General features: G+C 28.0%; 1 protein-coding gene across 1 annotated transcript in view; it reads right to left on the bottom strand.

The window, feature by feature from the left end:
• LOC129960278 (inactive angiotensin-converting enzyme-related protein-like) overlaps positions 1–6,832 on the bottom strand; it is a 58,878-nt gene extending 52,046 nt beyond the window's left edge. Inside the window, exon 1 of the mRNA XM_056073583.1 lies at positions 4,279–6,832. Within this exon, the coding sequence (XP_055929558.1) occupies positions 4,279–6,633 (2,355 nt within the window). The 5' untranslated portion in view covers positions 6,634–6,832. The remainder of the gene's footprint in view (positions 1–4,278) is intronic.
• Positions 6,833–16,463: the final 9,631 nt, after the last annotated feature.

The raw sequence follows: 16,463 nt of genomic DNA, 5'->3' as shown, positions 1-16,463 counted from the left end.
ATAGGAGTTTGCACTGTGCCTTCTATGCAATAATGGCTTATATGAAGGAATTTATATGTCATAAAATAGATCCTATTAATATTATTCCCGCTGTGCAAAAAATGATGTGAAATTAAGTATTATCAGAAACTTAGTAGGTGATTTTAAATGTTTAATGCCCATTGCATTGAATATTAGCTCTCCAAATGTGGATTTCTTATCATCTATATTTAGATAATAACTATTTTTGAAATGAATGGAACTGCCATTATATTCTATCCTATAATAGCATAAAATATTTTAAATTTGTTGTAATAAGTTTGATAAGTGTGACATATTGAATAAGGACAAAAACTAAAATAACAATATACAAACATCCTCAGTGCTCTATCAAATCAAACAATCCGCAAGTGACTTTTGCAATCGATGTACTTGCATGACCCAAGAAAAAAATAATAATTTTTCCTTCTTGATATTAACTGTTACTCCTGATAGAAACATAACGCATCTCATCAAACGGTTTTGAAATAATCAGGTAATGAAAATTTTGCAATGTTTAATTTTCTTTTCTATTTGAAACGTATCGGGAAGATAAATTCCTGGCGTAAATCGGTAAGAAAAGCAGAAGCATACATCCAATTTAAGCTTCAAGGAAAACTGGTTGAGAAATAATTTATTTGTGAAATTATCTTCCGTTTTTTTTTTCCTGTCAAATGTGACCTTAATCGGTTCTTTAGATGTATATCTAGAATAAAACCTCGTACTTTCGACAAAAAAATTAACAAAATGTTATTCCCAAAAGATCTGTTACCAAGCTTAATTATTAGAAAGAAGAAACTTAAATTTTAAAATACCAAATGCATTAGCATTAGAGACAAAATGTTATTCCCAAAAGATCTGTTACCAAGCTTAATTATTAGAAAGAAGAAACTTAAATTTTAAAATACCAAATGCATTAGCATTAGAGACAAAATGTTATTCCCAAAAGATCTGTTACCAAGCTTCATTATTAGAAAGAAGAAACTTAAATTTTAAAATACCAAATGCATTAGCATTAGAGACGTTATTCCCAAAAGATCTGTTACCAAGCTTAATTATTAGAAAGAAGAAACTTAAATTTTAAAATACCAAATGCATTAGCATTAGAGACAAAATGTTATTCCCAAAAGATCTGTTACCAAGCTTAATTATTAGAAAGAAGAAACTTAAATTTTAAAATACCAAATGCATTAGCATTAGAGACAAAATGTTATTCCCAAAAGATCTGTTACCAAGCTTAATTATTAGAAAGAAGAAACTTAAATTTTAAAATACCAAATGCATTAGCATTAGAGACGTTATTCCCAAAAGATCTGCTACCAAGCTTAATTATTAGAAAGAAGAAACTTAAATTTTAAAATACCATATGCATTAGAGTTTAAAACAATTATATCATTCCTACACTAGGTATAACATCGGTAGAATGTTCTTGAAAGCACAACGTGCTAAGAATTAAATAGTTTCTTTATATTGTAAGTTGTTTTTCCCCTTATATTTGTAATTGCTCCCAGATACAAAAACTGGAACTAATTACATTTCGTTGATTTAGATACAACAATTTAAAACTGTATCAAATTTCTGTTTGCAGAACTACAAAATGAGCTATACAGCAGTCTAATTTTAATGCAACTAATTATTGTAAAAACGAATTTTTAGACTTTGCTCTGTAACTTGAAAGATTACGATGATTCGAATTATTTGTTTTGAAGCCCAATTACATCGTTGCCACCATGAATATTGTTCTGGTGCTCTACTGGCAATTGTTCTGCTCTACTATTCTTTATCTGATTACTGCGTTTTACACTAAAACTTTGAAAGATTCTCTGGTATTTTCCTCTTTATCTGACCATAGTTCATATCTATGATATCCGTTTCAATATAGCTTCTGTACTGCTTACATGCTAATATAACCAAACTATATTTATTTGGGAAAATAGTTAAATTGCGAAAAGGGAATTTTGGAGATAATTTCTTAATCCACAACAGTATCAGAATTTTGGATTTCTGCGGTATCTTACTGATTACTAATGGTCTATAAACGACGATATCTCTTCATAATTCTGTTCTGTTTGTAGTAAAATGAATGCGCTTAGAAACAGATTAAGTATAGAATTTAGTTAAATTATATTTAATGTTATCTTGTTTTGATAATTTTGTCCTAATTTTTTCGTTTCAGAGAAATTTTTACTTTTAAGGTTTTTTTTTTTTACTCTGAATTTTTGTTTAAAATTAAAAATAGCGGAAAAAATAAAAACAGATCCTTGAAATTCATTAAAAAAATCCTTTTCAACAAAATAATCAACAAATACACTTTGAATGGTAGATATCCAAATGTTTTAGTATTTTATTTTGTGCATTCTGCACGTTCCGTTAGTTATAAGATTTTTATCTGCTGATATATGATATTAAATAATAAGATAATAAAATTATGCCTACACACAAGCCTGCAGCGAACAACGCGAATTATTTCCGTTCTTTGTAAAACAAATAACACTTTTCAGAGGAAAGGTACAGATCATTTTGAATGTTGAACTGACTTCAGCAACCATATTTAAATCAAAACAATACTAAGAAGTTATTTATAACACTTCAGTTGTTATAAATACATACATACTTAAGTTTTACGAGCTCTAAGTATAAAAGGATATCATTCACTAGAGCATAACGAAAACTAGTAAATACTTTTCTTGAAACTTTCCAAACCCATAAAATCTGCCCTAAATTGTAACCTACCTTCTTAGAAGATTTTTAACATACATTCCGGTTTTGAGGGGCCCTCAAAGTTTTTTATCTCACCATTCCACTAAAGGTAGCATTAAATAGAAATAAGATTTGGGTCACAACATATTCTCTATTTATATGAATAGACCAGTTCCGATCTACTTAAAATATCTTTAACTGAGCTAATTCTAAGAAGAGTTTAGGGCATTTTTATTTCAAGGGTATTTATTGCCTTCAGTACGGATTTAAATTTGAAAGTGAAAGCGTTTGCTGTAAAGGAAAGCGAACATAATATCTAAAATTGGCTCAGAAAGTGTAACTAAATAATGCTTCCATTCATTCATACTTAATTATTAAATGACATTATTTCATAATTTGAATAAATTCAGCTTTCTAATACTATATTTCCTATGCACAATTTTCAGTCAAAACAAGAAAAATAATTGAATTTAAATAATAACTAAATGCCTTTGTAATTAATTTAAATCGAACTAATTCTGCCGTAACTGTAATTTATTTTGACTTCATTCAAGTTATTTAATTTGAAAGGTACAAATTTGAAGTTAAATTAATATATTAATTCGATTTTCTTATAACTCGACAGCATACATTTTATTTTGTAATTCGATAGTAAAAATAGGACATAGTTTTGTTTAAAGATTTCCTTCCAAATGCGTAGAGGCTTTTAAAAGAAACGCAGCTCTCTTTTTTAATAATAATAATTTGAAGGAAACAGTAAAATTATTTTAAATAAAGAGAAAAAAAACAGTATAATGATTAACATACACTTGTATGAATTTGATGGATTTAATATTAAAATACAGATATGGATGGATTTAGTATATAATATATATATATATATATATATATATATATATATATATATATATATATATATATTGCTGTATTTTAAAGATTATATATATATATATATATATATATATATATATATATATATATATATATATATATATATATAATAAGCAATTTTGTGAGATAAGTAATATTTTGAAACGTTACTGACATATTCTTTTAAATCTTTTAAAAATGAGATATTATATTACTGTGATTCCCTATATAATAAAAATATGGTTGGTAGTTTAATTAAATTTGTAGAAAGAATAAGCAGAAACTGGAAACGGGTTTCATTCAAAGGTAGAAGAAAGAAAAGTGAGTTTATTCTTTTGAAAGCTAGTAAAGAAATCAAAATTAGGAATGCAAAACTTTCTCCGTTAGATTGAATTGGTTAAAATAAAAACTGGTTTTATTATTAATTCTGAAATTTAAAAAAAAAATGCAATTGTTAGATTAATGGAAAATTTAAATAACTTCACTCTTTAAAGAGGATAATGCATATTTACATGAATATTAAACAATATATAATGAATTTTTACTCCATTAATTTAGAAGGCAATTTAAAGTTTACTGAATTTATAAAGATTCTTTCAGAAACGAATTCTTCATAACTATTGAATATTTTGTAGAAAATATTAAATAATTTGAAAACTGTGGATACAAAGAAAATTCTAAAACACTTACCTGCTTTTTCTTGTTTTCATCGGTGAGGTTTGTAGCGTATTTCCAGTGTGCATCGACTAGTTTGAAGCATTGTTCCGAACTTGCTTTGTCATGATAATGCAGGAACTGCACTGCAGCGACCATGTCCGAGTTGTTGCCACTGACATAACGGCTCTTTGTATCTAACTTCACAGTTTGTTTCTCCTCAGGTAGGGAATCATTATTTGCTGGTTCTTCACTGGATATTTCTGGTACATTAACAGGATCAGATGATTCTAACAACTCAGATTTTAAAGGAGTTTCAACAGTACTTAAAATTTCTGGAGCAGCAGTTGTTTCAGTCAGATTTTCAAATAAAATAGTATCTCTATCATCAGTATTGTTAACAAATTCTGGTTCTTTATCTGGTGAATATTTTAATACCTCCTCGGTAGAGATAGTTGTTGGCAAATCTTCTTTCAAGTCTGCTTTCGTTTCCCCATCTGAAATTGCAGAAGGCACAGAAATTGGATTTTCTGTTGATATGCTGTCAATACTTGTAACTTCTGCTTCTACTTTTATAATTTCGGAAGTTAAACTATCAGCAGGTAGTTCAGATTCTGATCTTATTTCAGCATTATCAATACTTTCTGAATCCATTACTGATTCGGATGGAATGTCATTTTCAGAGCTAGTGGAAATCAAATCCGGTGATTCCGATTTTGGGCTATCAGTATCTTTTTCAGGAGCAGATGTTGAAAAACCAAATACAATGTCCCTAATCGTTGTTAAAATATTTTGAGTGGTCGTTTCCTGGTCAACTGGTGCGCTTGGAGTTGAAGAATCGGAATTTCTGCTCTCAGCAATTTCAACTGATGAATAAGTAACGTTTTCTCTTTCAATAGCATCAGATGTACTGAAGGGTAAAGATTCCTCTTTTATTTCTGATTCTTCTAAAGTAACATTCCTTTCCACCTCATCTTCAGATGCTAACAATTTTTCATTTATTATTTCTGTTTCAACAACTGGCTTGACAGTTGTTAACAAATCTGATTCTGAATAAAATACTGGTGTGGACGGTGCTTCACTAAAAGAAACATTAGATTCTTTTTCCTCCAAGACATCAATTTTTTCGGTAGGTTTGGGTTGTTGCGTCGTATTTTCTTCGGCTTCAGAAATTTCTACTGAATCAGTTTCATCGTCGCTTCTAACTAAACTGGCTTCCTCAATTGACTCTTCGCTCTTAATATCAGTTGACGAATGAGGAGAATCTGTAGCAAAAGTTACAGATGACAATAAAATAGTTGTTGATTCTATAGGAGAACTCGTTTGAGACTGTTCAGTGGACTCACTATAGAAAGATTCATTCGAATTCGTAGAATTCTCAGATGACTCATTCTTTCCTGAAAATAATTCCGAGCTGTGTAATAAAACTGAGCTTTCGTGATTTATATCGTGAGTATTACTGGAAGACACATCAATTGGAGTATTATCTGTTACAGCTGTAGTAGAAGATGCTTCTGTTACTTTATTCTCTTCAGAGGATTGTGATGACTCACTTGTGCTGATATTTTCTGTTTCGGAAGAAATTTCATCAGCGTGATTAATTAATATAGTAGGAATATTTGGACTAGAAGTTGTAGGACCTGTAGTAGAAACTGCTAATTTCTCTACTTCAGAAGATTCAGCTGCAAGTTTACCGACTTCCTCCGGAACAGACTTATCGGAAGTAAGAATTTCTACAGTAGTCGTTGGTGAATTTGTTGATGGTACCTCAACAGTGCTTGAACTGAATTCTAGCTGTTTTTTTACTTCAGCCATCATGAGCATGTGCTTCATAGGATCAAGAGGAGGAACATATCTTGAGACAGCTATAACTTCAGGAATTTCATCTTTATTTACAATATCTTCAATATTTTCCGTAGCATATTTGGGATCATTACCAACATCTTTAGCTTCAGCTGCTGAAACTACTGGGGTTGACTTAACATCATCTCCATTATCATCAGTCGTAAATTTAGTTTCGTTTGTATTAACCTCAAATATTGTCGTTTCATCAGCAATTTTCTCTGAAGACTCATCAGAGCCAGAGTTGCTCTCTGCAATGTTACTTCCATCAGATGTACTAGGAACTTCTTCCTTAAAATCTTCATCACTGCGTTTTTCAGAAATATTTCCGGATGAAGCCTCAGTTGAAATATGATCAATCGAATCCTCCAATGTCGTGGATTTTGATTTATCTTCATTATCTTTATTGATGTCGGTCGTGGAGGGCATTTCAATCAATTCATCAGCATCCGTCGTATTTAAAAGCGATAGTGGTTGAGGCGCCGCAGCGTGCATTTTGAAGTGCACCATCAACAGGAGAGCCACTACCGTGGCGAGCAGAGGCTTCATCGTTTGAAATGGGTTAGTGATGCAGGCAGGAGAGGTAATCTGAAAACACGACCACTCGCTACCGTTGGATGCAGATGGACTGAGAGAGAGTGAGAGGTGCTATGAATAAAGCGATGAGACTGCTATGGTTTAAGAGCCGGTTCCGCAAGTCTGGTGTCGATGCACTGGCTGATCTCTGGGTCACGTGAGCTCGGGAGGACCGGCCTGGCGGTCATCCCTCCGCCTGCTGTTTGTATTTTCCTTTTCGTCGCACGTGTTTTTGTTTTACTTGAGACTTTCTCCCCAGATTCTTGTTCTGCTCTCTCCGTTCAAACAATAGGCCAGTTTTTAATCTCGCTGTTATAGCTGTCCTTAACCAATCTTAGTAGATACAAGGCGGATGAATTGAATTTGGATTTTCCGCTTTTAATGAGACGGTTTGAACATTATTATTTTTTCTTGCATCGGCCTTTGTAATTTAATGTTTTTTTTCTTTTCTTTTCGTTTTTTCTACCGCTCTGTCTTCTTTCAACGTGACCTTATGTCTTAAGTAAAGTTTGCCTTGGGTTTCGAATCCATTGACAACAGATGTCAGTGGATGAAATGCAGTTTATGAACATCGAATTCGAGTTTGTGGAAATGTAATCCTGAGTTTGTTGTGAAATTATTGGAGAAAATAAAATATCGTACATTTTCAGGAAGAATTCAACAGGGAAAGCGTAGAGTTTACCTTCAAGGAAAGTTGTATTGTTGATATTTGTGCGAACTTATGTAGACAAAAATGTAAGGAAAAGAATAAAATAAAAAGAGAGTCTTAAAAATTTTTTAATGCATTTTTATTACACAATAATGTTAATTGTTTCTATCGATTTCAGCAACTCGATATATCGATAGATTTCTGACTTAGATATATCGATAGATTTCTCTCAACAATATCAACACATTAGATCGATAACTAAACGCATGCATTCATGCAGTCTTATCTTCTGAAAAAATATGTTATAATGTAATTTTCGGTAAAATACGCAAATAAAACTATCGGTATTATTGTATTTGCGTTTTCCACTTTCATAGGGAGTAGCACAAATTTTTTGTATGAACTTTTCGGGCTTGAATTGAGGAGCTTTTCATGAATAAAATAAAAGCACTCTTATAAATTTTTATACCATTAAACCACTTATAATGTCCATTATTTGATAATTTTTATTAATTAAATAATAATCAATAAATTTTGAAAAATTGTCTATCGATTTTAACACTATGCTTCTGTATATACTTATTACTGTCAGTTTAATAATAACTAATGAGTTAGAATGAACTTTAATGAATACTGATATTCGAATCAATGTTCCGAAATGTCTCTACAGTATATAATTAAATTTTGAAAAGTTAAATTCATTCAATTTTTATGGTATTATTTAAAACTATGCTTATTTTAAAAGTTTCAAATAATGATTTGTTTTTTTAACTGTTGCTCTAGTAATAATTATATGTTTCCTCTTCCGTTGTTATAAATATCCTCTTTGTTATGTTTCAGTGTTTAGTTTAATAAGCGTAGTGTGATCAATGTATTTTCGGGTTTATGTGTATTATCATACTAATCTTAATAAAATATATCAAAAGTGTACTGACGCGGCTAACTTACAATATAATATTATAACGCAATAAAATTCCGGAATCCTCTTTCTACATGATCCTGTAGCATGTGTTTCCACTGTATGACTTGAAAAATCTAGAAAATCAAATGTAAAATATTTCTATGTAGAAAGAAATGATTTTAGCAAATTAAATAAAAGATCTCAGCTTTTTGTTTTTTTAAACCCACTTTATTTTAATAAATGTTTTTATGAATTCATATATACTGTTTCTAACTACGGAATGTATAATAGATTACAAAATCAATACAAGGTACTAAACAGCATATATAAGATAACGAATATAATTTTTCCTAGTAAAAATGCAGAAATACCATTATTAAGAAAGGTTATTTTTAATTCGCCTTTAATTTATAGAATTTAATGCAAAGCTATGTTTCAACGATAAAAAATTATCATAATTGTGTTTATTTAGTTATGATAGTTAAAAATTTAATTAGATTAACCATTAAGAATTTCTTTTTAAATATTGGATAAAATTCAGTCTAAGAAATAATGTAGAAATCCAATCAAGGGTTTCCTATTTTCGGTTGTCGGCATGAAAATAAATTGTTCGAGAAAAAAATGGACAATTATTCACAGAAATTGGTTTAGCTCATATAATAAGATATTTGCTCTGAAAATGACGTAATGATTAAGTTTTATAATATTGAAGATAGAAAATAATTCATAAAATCTTAAATAAGGACTATCGAGATTTATCATACAACAATCTTGGAAAATAAATTGTGAAAAAAACTTAGAATAAGTATTATTTATTGAACTTCCTTTGATAATAAAGAAAAATATAACCAATATATTTAATAATTCATCCGAAAAGTATTAGATTCTATATTCGAGATTCACTGGAGGAATTTTCATAATATAATAAATCAAATCTCAGATGAAATAAATTTTAGTTTCATTCCTTATTTGCCTAATTCTTTTTAAAAAATTCATTTTTCTTTTACAGATGTAACATTTTCTAGTGAACTTTCCACATTGTCAAGTTATGTTGTCATCCTGAAACAACGCCCCTTTTTTGATAAGAGAAAATACTTGTGGTTACATAATGATATGCAAGACCTACTAAAATTCTTACAAGCAATCCTTGTCTCTGAGAAATAGAAATAAGTTCGTCTAAGAATTTTATCTTCTATTTATAATTTGGAAGATGAAGTGAATATTTATCATTCACTTCATCGTTTCAAAAACCATCTTACAAATATTCAGAAAGTGATGAGAAATGAATGAAATCATAACATTTAAATCCTAAAAATCCTTCATTAATATACAGTAAAAAATTCTTGTGAAATGAGTCGGAAATATATAATTCGTTATTCTTCCTTTCTTATTTATCCAGTGCTATTTTGCTCTTTTGGATTTCTACTTACTGATAAGTAAATTAAAATGAATTCAAGGTTGCTGATGTTAAAATGTCTATTAAAACTCAAGATAGCTTATGTATAACGTTATACAGTATATATTAAAACTCAAGATAGCAGTATATATTAAACTCAAGATAGCTTATGTATAACGTTAAATTATAACGTAAACGTTATAATTTAATGTCAAATTATAACGTTTGAATTCATTCTAATGGATAAACTAGATTTAAATCCTTTATTTAACAAAAGAAATTGGAACTGAAAATCCATAAAATACTTTACTGCTTTAAACGAATTCACAAGAAAAATAATTTTCAAATGTTTTGATCATTACTGTCAATGAATTTTAAATGCATTGCGCTAATCTTTGAAGATACCTATTATTAATAATGAATTCATAATACTATCCATAACATTTCACTTTTACAATATAGTTGTGGTTCAGTTATGAATCAAACTATATTACCAACTGATATATAAAAACAGGAGATAATAAAATAATGTAAAGTAATAATAATGAGAAGTAATTGGTTAGTTGATGAGTTAATTAAAAAAAAAGGCATTAGAAAATTTTTTAAAGAATATTATTTATTCGTATTTCCTGTAAAATTAAACGAAAAAGTAATAAAATGATCAAAAAATAAATTTTAAGATAAGAAAATTATTTAAAATAAATTTCATTCTCAGTATATTTACTAAATAATATTAAGAAACAATATATAAATAATTGTTAGATAATATTATTGCCCCGTTAACTATGATTTTGTGCTTCGTTTATCGAATTCAAAATTTTGACTTTATCAACTTTTATTGACTTTTCAATCATTTAAAGGTGTTTTGATCAAGTACAAAAATGAATTATCCATAAGCGTCACAAATGTTCTGCGGATTCTTAGTAGAAACTATATGGCAACAAATTAACAAAATTGAAGGCGTCATCTAATTAGATAGTAGAGAAAACAATGTAACAAAAATTAAAGATTTAATTAGAAATGAGCAAGGATTTAGAAGTACAGCTTCGTATCTGTATACTGGACAACTACTTTAAAATCGATTCTGGCAAAAGATTTTAACAAAAAGAGATAAACGTTGAAATGTTTTTTTAAATCAAAATGATTTTTATGTCTTTTATATATTTTTAAAAATGATGAGTTTTTGTCTTGACATAGGAAATGAGTTTAGAAAACGAAACGCAAATAAAAACTGATTATTTAAAAATTTCGGAATTAATTGATTGAATAAAAAGGAAAAAAATATTTTTAAAATGCGATCAGAAATAATTACATACCAATTCAGATATAAAAAAATGACAAAGAAAGTATGAATTTATATTTCCCTATTTCTACCAAGGTAAATAGTATTATTTTTTTATAGAGTATTTTATTATTTTTCATGCTTTTACATTATAATTTTAACAAAGTTTTTTTTAAATTTTAAAATTTAAAGTGTAACATTTGAAGAATTTTGCTCAATTTAAAATTGCACTTAAAATTATCTTCCACGCATCTATGTTTTTTTTTTTCTTTTTGCAATTTTTAAAAATTACTACAGGTTATCTCAGCATTTTTTAAATGCTTTAAAGTTTTTTTTTCTTTCAAATGCCTACGTTCGTAAAGAATTTAAAATTTTATTTCATTAATGCAAAAAATAAATGTCTAAAATATAAAAAATGCGGCAGTAAACTTAATTTGCTTCTGCCCCAGGTATTTATTGATAAATTCAAACGTCAATGAATTCGAAAATTTTATGTAAGAATATAAAAGAAGGTTTATAAAAATAAGTGACTGTAGACACAATTTAAAATATATAAATTTTGTTTGGAAAAGCGGATATTGAATGGTTTTGAATGTATATTAAATAGCTTCTAAAATTATGCTCTGATTGAAATAGTTGATATAAATAACCCCAAAAAATATACAAAAAATGTAAAATGCCATTGCAGATTTAAAAACTGTTTTTTTTTTGTTGTTGTTGTTGGTTTTTAGTAAAAAAAGGATAAGAATTTACTTCATGTGAAGAAAATTAGACAAGCATAATCAAAAACTTTGAATAATTAATTATATAAAATGTAATTCACCCAATAAAACTGTTATATTTATTCCTTAAATAAAAAATTAATTATGAATATGATTTAGAATATGTCCATAAGATGTACATCTAAAAATTCAATTGTCATTTTATTTAGCTTTTTTTTAAACTATGGTCATTTAATCCTTAATAATAATTTTAACATTTAATGTCTCTCATAATATATTTATGTGATAGTCTAGAATTTCTTTCATATTTGTAGCCGCCTTGAATAGTTTAACATTTTTCCTCAAATTATATATTATAAAAAAACCCCATAGAAATTGTAGTAATAAGAAATAATCATCACACTGCACTAAAATTCTAATTATCTTATTTGTAGACTATTAAGTTAATTCGGTAAAATTCTGTAGGTATTTTATCTTTTATTTAACTTATACTAACTTTTCAACTTATTACACCTTCTTAACCACAGAGAACAATGGAGATAAATTTTAAAAAGTTATTACTAATATAAAGAAAATCCAATGAAATGTTACAAAATTTATTGAATACCATTGGAATTCATTTTTTTTTTAATTAAGAGGATATTTAAGCTTTGGTATTTTTAGTTTCGAAAGCCATATTTTTTTCAACTAGGACATGAAAATAGGCAATCAATTTTTTTAAAAAATCAATTTTTTAGCTAATATCATAAAAATATTGGACAAAAGTTGTAATTTCCATCATTCTTTCTCATAAAGAATAATCATATTCTCATTGGAGGAAACAAAATGTGGATCTCTTTGGAGAACTAGGATAGTTCTATATTCCAAAGTTCCATTCTCGATAATATTTTTTTGTATACTCATATTCAAAACTTTTATCAGAGAAATTCCTCTCTAGTGTTTCGCTATGCCTCACTAAACAAGAACATGAGGACTTCCGCCAAAAAATGAGATCAAGAGATAAAGCTTGATGACATTGTTAATTTTATTTTTTCAATTATCATTCACTTACTGGTAAAAACAAAAGCAGTTGGAATGCTTAATATTCATGAGGTGATTTGAAATAAAAAGAATTTTTTAAAATCAAAAGATAAAGACGAATGTTTATATCGTATCTCTCTCTTATTGTACTTATGGACAATAGGTTTTCCAAGAGAAACAGAGGGAGGGAGGCCATCTGATATTAATTCTCTATAAAGATTAATTGTGCATAAATATGTAGAATTACATATTTATGTTATAATATGCATTTGCAAGATGATAGGATGGGAAAGTTTCTGTATGTCAAATTAATTTAAATTGTCTGTAAAATATTCGGAAAATGAGGAAAGCTTTCAAAAATAAATAAATTTTTATGTTTCTGGTACCTGAAAAACATTTGCTATTTCGTAATAGATTCAAGATCAATCTGTTCAAGATTAGATAAACAATCTATATAACTTTTCTGTGATAAATAAGTTATTTTATTAAGTAAAATATTAAATAAAGCTTTTATGTTAATTAAATTTAATTTGAGTATAATTGTAAGACTATTGCTGTTAAGGGGACGGTGGACTCACTTTTTGCGAATTGTTCACATAGGGTTATGAAATTTTATATGCATATATATTAAAATATAAATGCGCCAAATATCTTTAAACTTTTAAAAACAAAATATATATATATATTTTAAATTGAAAGACATAATTCTTAAAAATTTAAAAATCTTCCAGGCGACTTTATTTTAATTTTTTTTCTTATTACCCAATATAAATTTATTTGGAGACGAACTGTGTATGATTTTGTAATTCCAATTAAATGCTAATTAGAAATATTTTTATGTACACATACAAAATTTTAAAAGGTATTTTATGATTTTTTGAACTAAAATTGACTTTTAGCTATCTAAACAAACTCGAAATATAAAATGCATACCCTATTTTCTTTTAATGTTTAACAGAAATCTTTATTATCAATTTTATTTAATTTCTTCAAAAATTAAGACATCTGGAACATTTTAAAGATAATAAAATCTAATTATAATATAAATTTGAGAACATTCATTAAGATATTCTCTTTTTCCTGTAGGCACTTAAAATATTTGTTTTATAGAATAATACTTTTTATGCCATTTTTTATTTGAATATAAACATATATTTTGGTAAAGAAACGACAAAAACAAAATTTCATGTTTTCGTCCATTTTTGCTTATTTCAAAGTCCGCTGTCCACTTAAATTGATTGATTAGAATCTGGAACAAAATCATAGTTTTTTTGTGTTTGCTTTCTGCTGAATAAATTGCAGAGTATCTTCAGGATATCAAGATTATTGTTTTTAAACTTCAAGATCTGCTTCATAAAATTGTAGGAAATATCCATCGCATTTTTTTTTCTGTTTGATGGCAGTATACTTCTCCTGAACTGAATTTTATGTTTGGGATGTTAAATTTATACATGAGGCCAAAGTAGAATTTGTGACAAAATGTGAGGTTATACAGGAAAATTTAATTTGAAATTCAATTATCCTAAATATAGAAAATCAGCTAACAAATCTGTAATAGATCTTTAGAAATTTATTTAAAGTATGCTATCACCAAAAGTGAACCGCGTAGCTCTTTTTTTTTTAATCTCTTTCTTGATTACAAGATAACATTCCACAAAATACTGTTTAAAATTCTAAGGATGAATTCCCTAGGTATCTTTTTAATTTAAGTTCAACCTTGGTTACACTTGGCATTTTTTTCTCCCTCCATTCGTTCTAAAGACAAATTACTCGAGTTATTTGTGCACCCACCATTGTTTTCCAAACCATTAATCTTCAGTCGCACGTTTTCTCCTCAGTCCATGCATGCAAAATAGACTCTTAACTGCAGCAACTAATTATGGCTGCTGCTTTCCTAACAACTTTTTATCGCCAAGATGCAGCCTGCTAACAAGCGAAGAAATTTGTTTCGAAATTAATCTGTTCGCAGTTCGCGTAATAGCAATGCAAGCGATTCATGTTTTGTGAAGTTCCACTTGGCGATTATTGTTGAATTAGGGCGGTGGAAAAATAACTTGATTTCGTACAAGAGACGATGGTTGTTTGTTATGCTGGTATTCTGTATTTCTTAATTTTTGGTTTCCAGTGCTTTTATATTAGTTTTATTGCTTAATATTTTTGAAAATTTACGTTTTTATTAATGAATTGGGACTTTAAAATAATGAAGGTATTATTTACGAAATCGCATACGAATCAAAAATGGACAAATGGACCCACATGTGTGAAAATACAAGTTTTCATTTCTGATAAGCATAGAAAAGAATGTATGTTGTTTTTATTCATAAATAGTCATTACCTTAAAAAATAATTTAAATCGATTTCAGAGCAATTTAATGTTTTATATCAAAAATAAATACATAATAAGATTTCTGGAAAAGATTTTCATTTTCAACTGAGTTATACTACTAGCATCTATTTCTCTTCAATATTTTTTCCTTAAAAGTGCCTTAACTGATCGCCTTAGGACTTTTTATGAACTTGTCCGCTGTCACGATTGATACCTGGGATTCGAACCACTATCTAATAAGATGCTTACGTATTTGCTTTCTTTTATTTGTTTCAGAGAAGAAAAATGTCTAATTAGATAGGAAGTATGAATCACAGACGATTCAAGTGCTGAGAAACGTGTTAAAATAAGGAAATATAAACTAATCATAGGCTTCTTCAAATCGCTTCAAATTCTACATTGACAGATAACTTTTGCTGTCAAGAGAATGTGAATGACAACTTGTTATATGTCAAAATTAAATGATATTAAATATCAATACCTAAGTATGTCTGATATTCAACACTTTATAAAAATATTTTTTGATAAAATGGTATATTTACGAACTTATTCACAATATTCCTGGCTGCAGTCCTTCCAATTTCAGAAAAATATCTTTCACTCACTACTAAATTTACGCCCTTTGTGGGATAAAATTCATCAGCCTTTTCAAGGCTTTTAACTCGCCGTTATCTAAATCCTCGCTTTCAGTGGTGGACTATTTTCGCTACAATGTCTTCCATTAGGATCTCGTTTTCGTTCTATAAGAATAACAATTTTTTTCTTTTGAAAATTTAGTAACCATATACTGTAACGCTATATACCACTTTATATTTATTAGACCGAAATAACTTGCAAAAAATAATAAATGTCATTTACCATTTCTAAGGAATCTTACAAAGTGAGAAAAGAGAAACAAGAAAGTCATGGTGTAAACTTCAAAGAAAAAAAAATCGAATTGGAAATTATGAAAAATGAGCCCTATTAGCTACAAATTATTTACGAAAAGAATAAACTATCTTTGAAAAAGTTAAAGGTTTATTTTTAAATAGAGAATCTATGAATGGAAGGTGAAATGGAGTTGTCGTAAAAACATTGTGCGCTGATAAAAAAAAAGAAAAAAGAAAAAGAAAAGGTTTTTAAGCTTTTTTCAGGATGTCATAAGTTTTTTAGTGCATCTTTGGGTGTGGAAATTCATCTTCGGAATAATATTCGCACACAAACTTATTTTCTTAAGTCATAAGGATAAATATCACTAGAAATATGTTTATTATTAAATATTTTTTTAAAAAATATTACAACCATCACAATAGTCTTGATATATTATAATAAGGATTGTTGATTGAATTTTTTCCAATGTTTATTATAGGAAATTTTTCAATTTCCTGTTTAGCTATCTTGGATATTTATTTATCTTTATTATTCGCGATTCTAGAAATTAGGTTTAAAGTGAACAATGAATTTGAAAAGTTTTTATAGAAGCCTGAAATAATTTCGAACCGACTATGGAAAATTAATTTTGATTTAA

This window comes from Argiope bruennichi, chromosome 2 (genome assembly GCF_947563725.1).
Source record: "Argiope bruennichi chromosome 2, qqArgBrue1.1, whole genome shotgun sequence".
In the NCBI taxonomy this organism is placed as follows: domain Eukaryota; kingdom Metazoa; phylum Arthropoda; class Arachnida; order Araneae; family Araneidae; genus Argiope; species Argiope bruennichi.
Note: the sequence above shows the minus strand (reverse complement) of the source record. Positions and strands in the feature narration are given on the sequence as shown.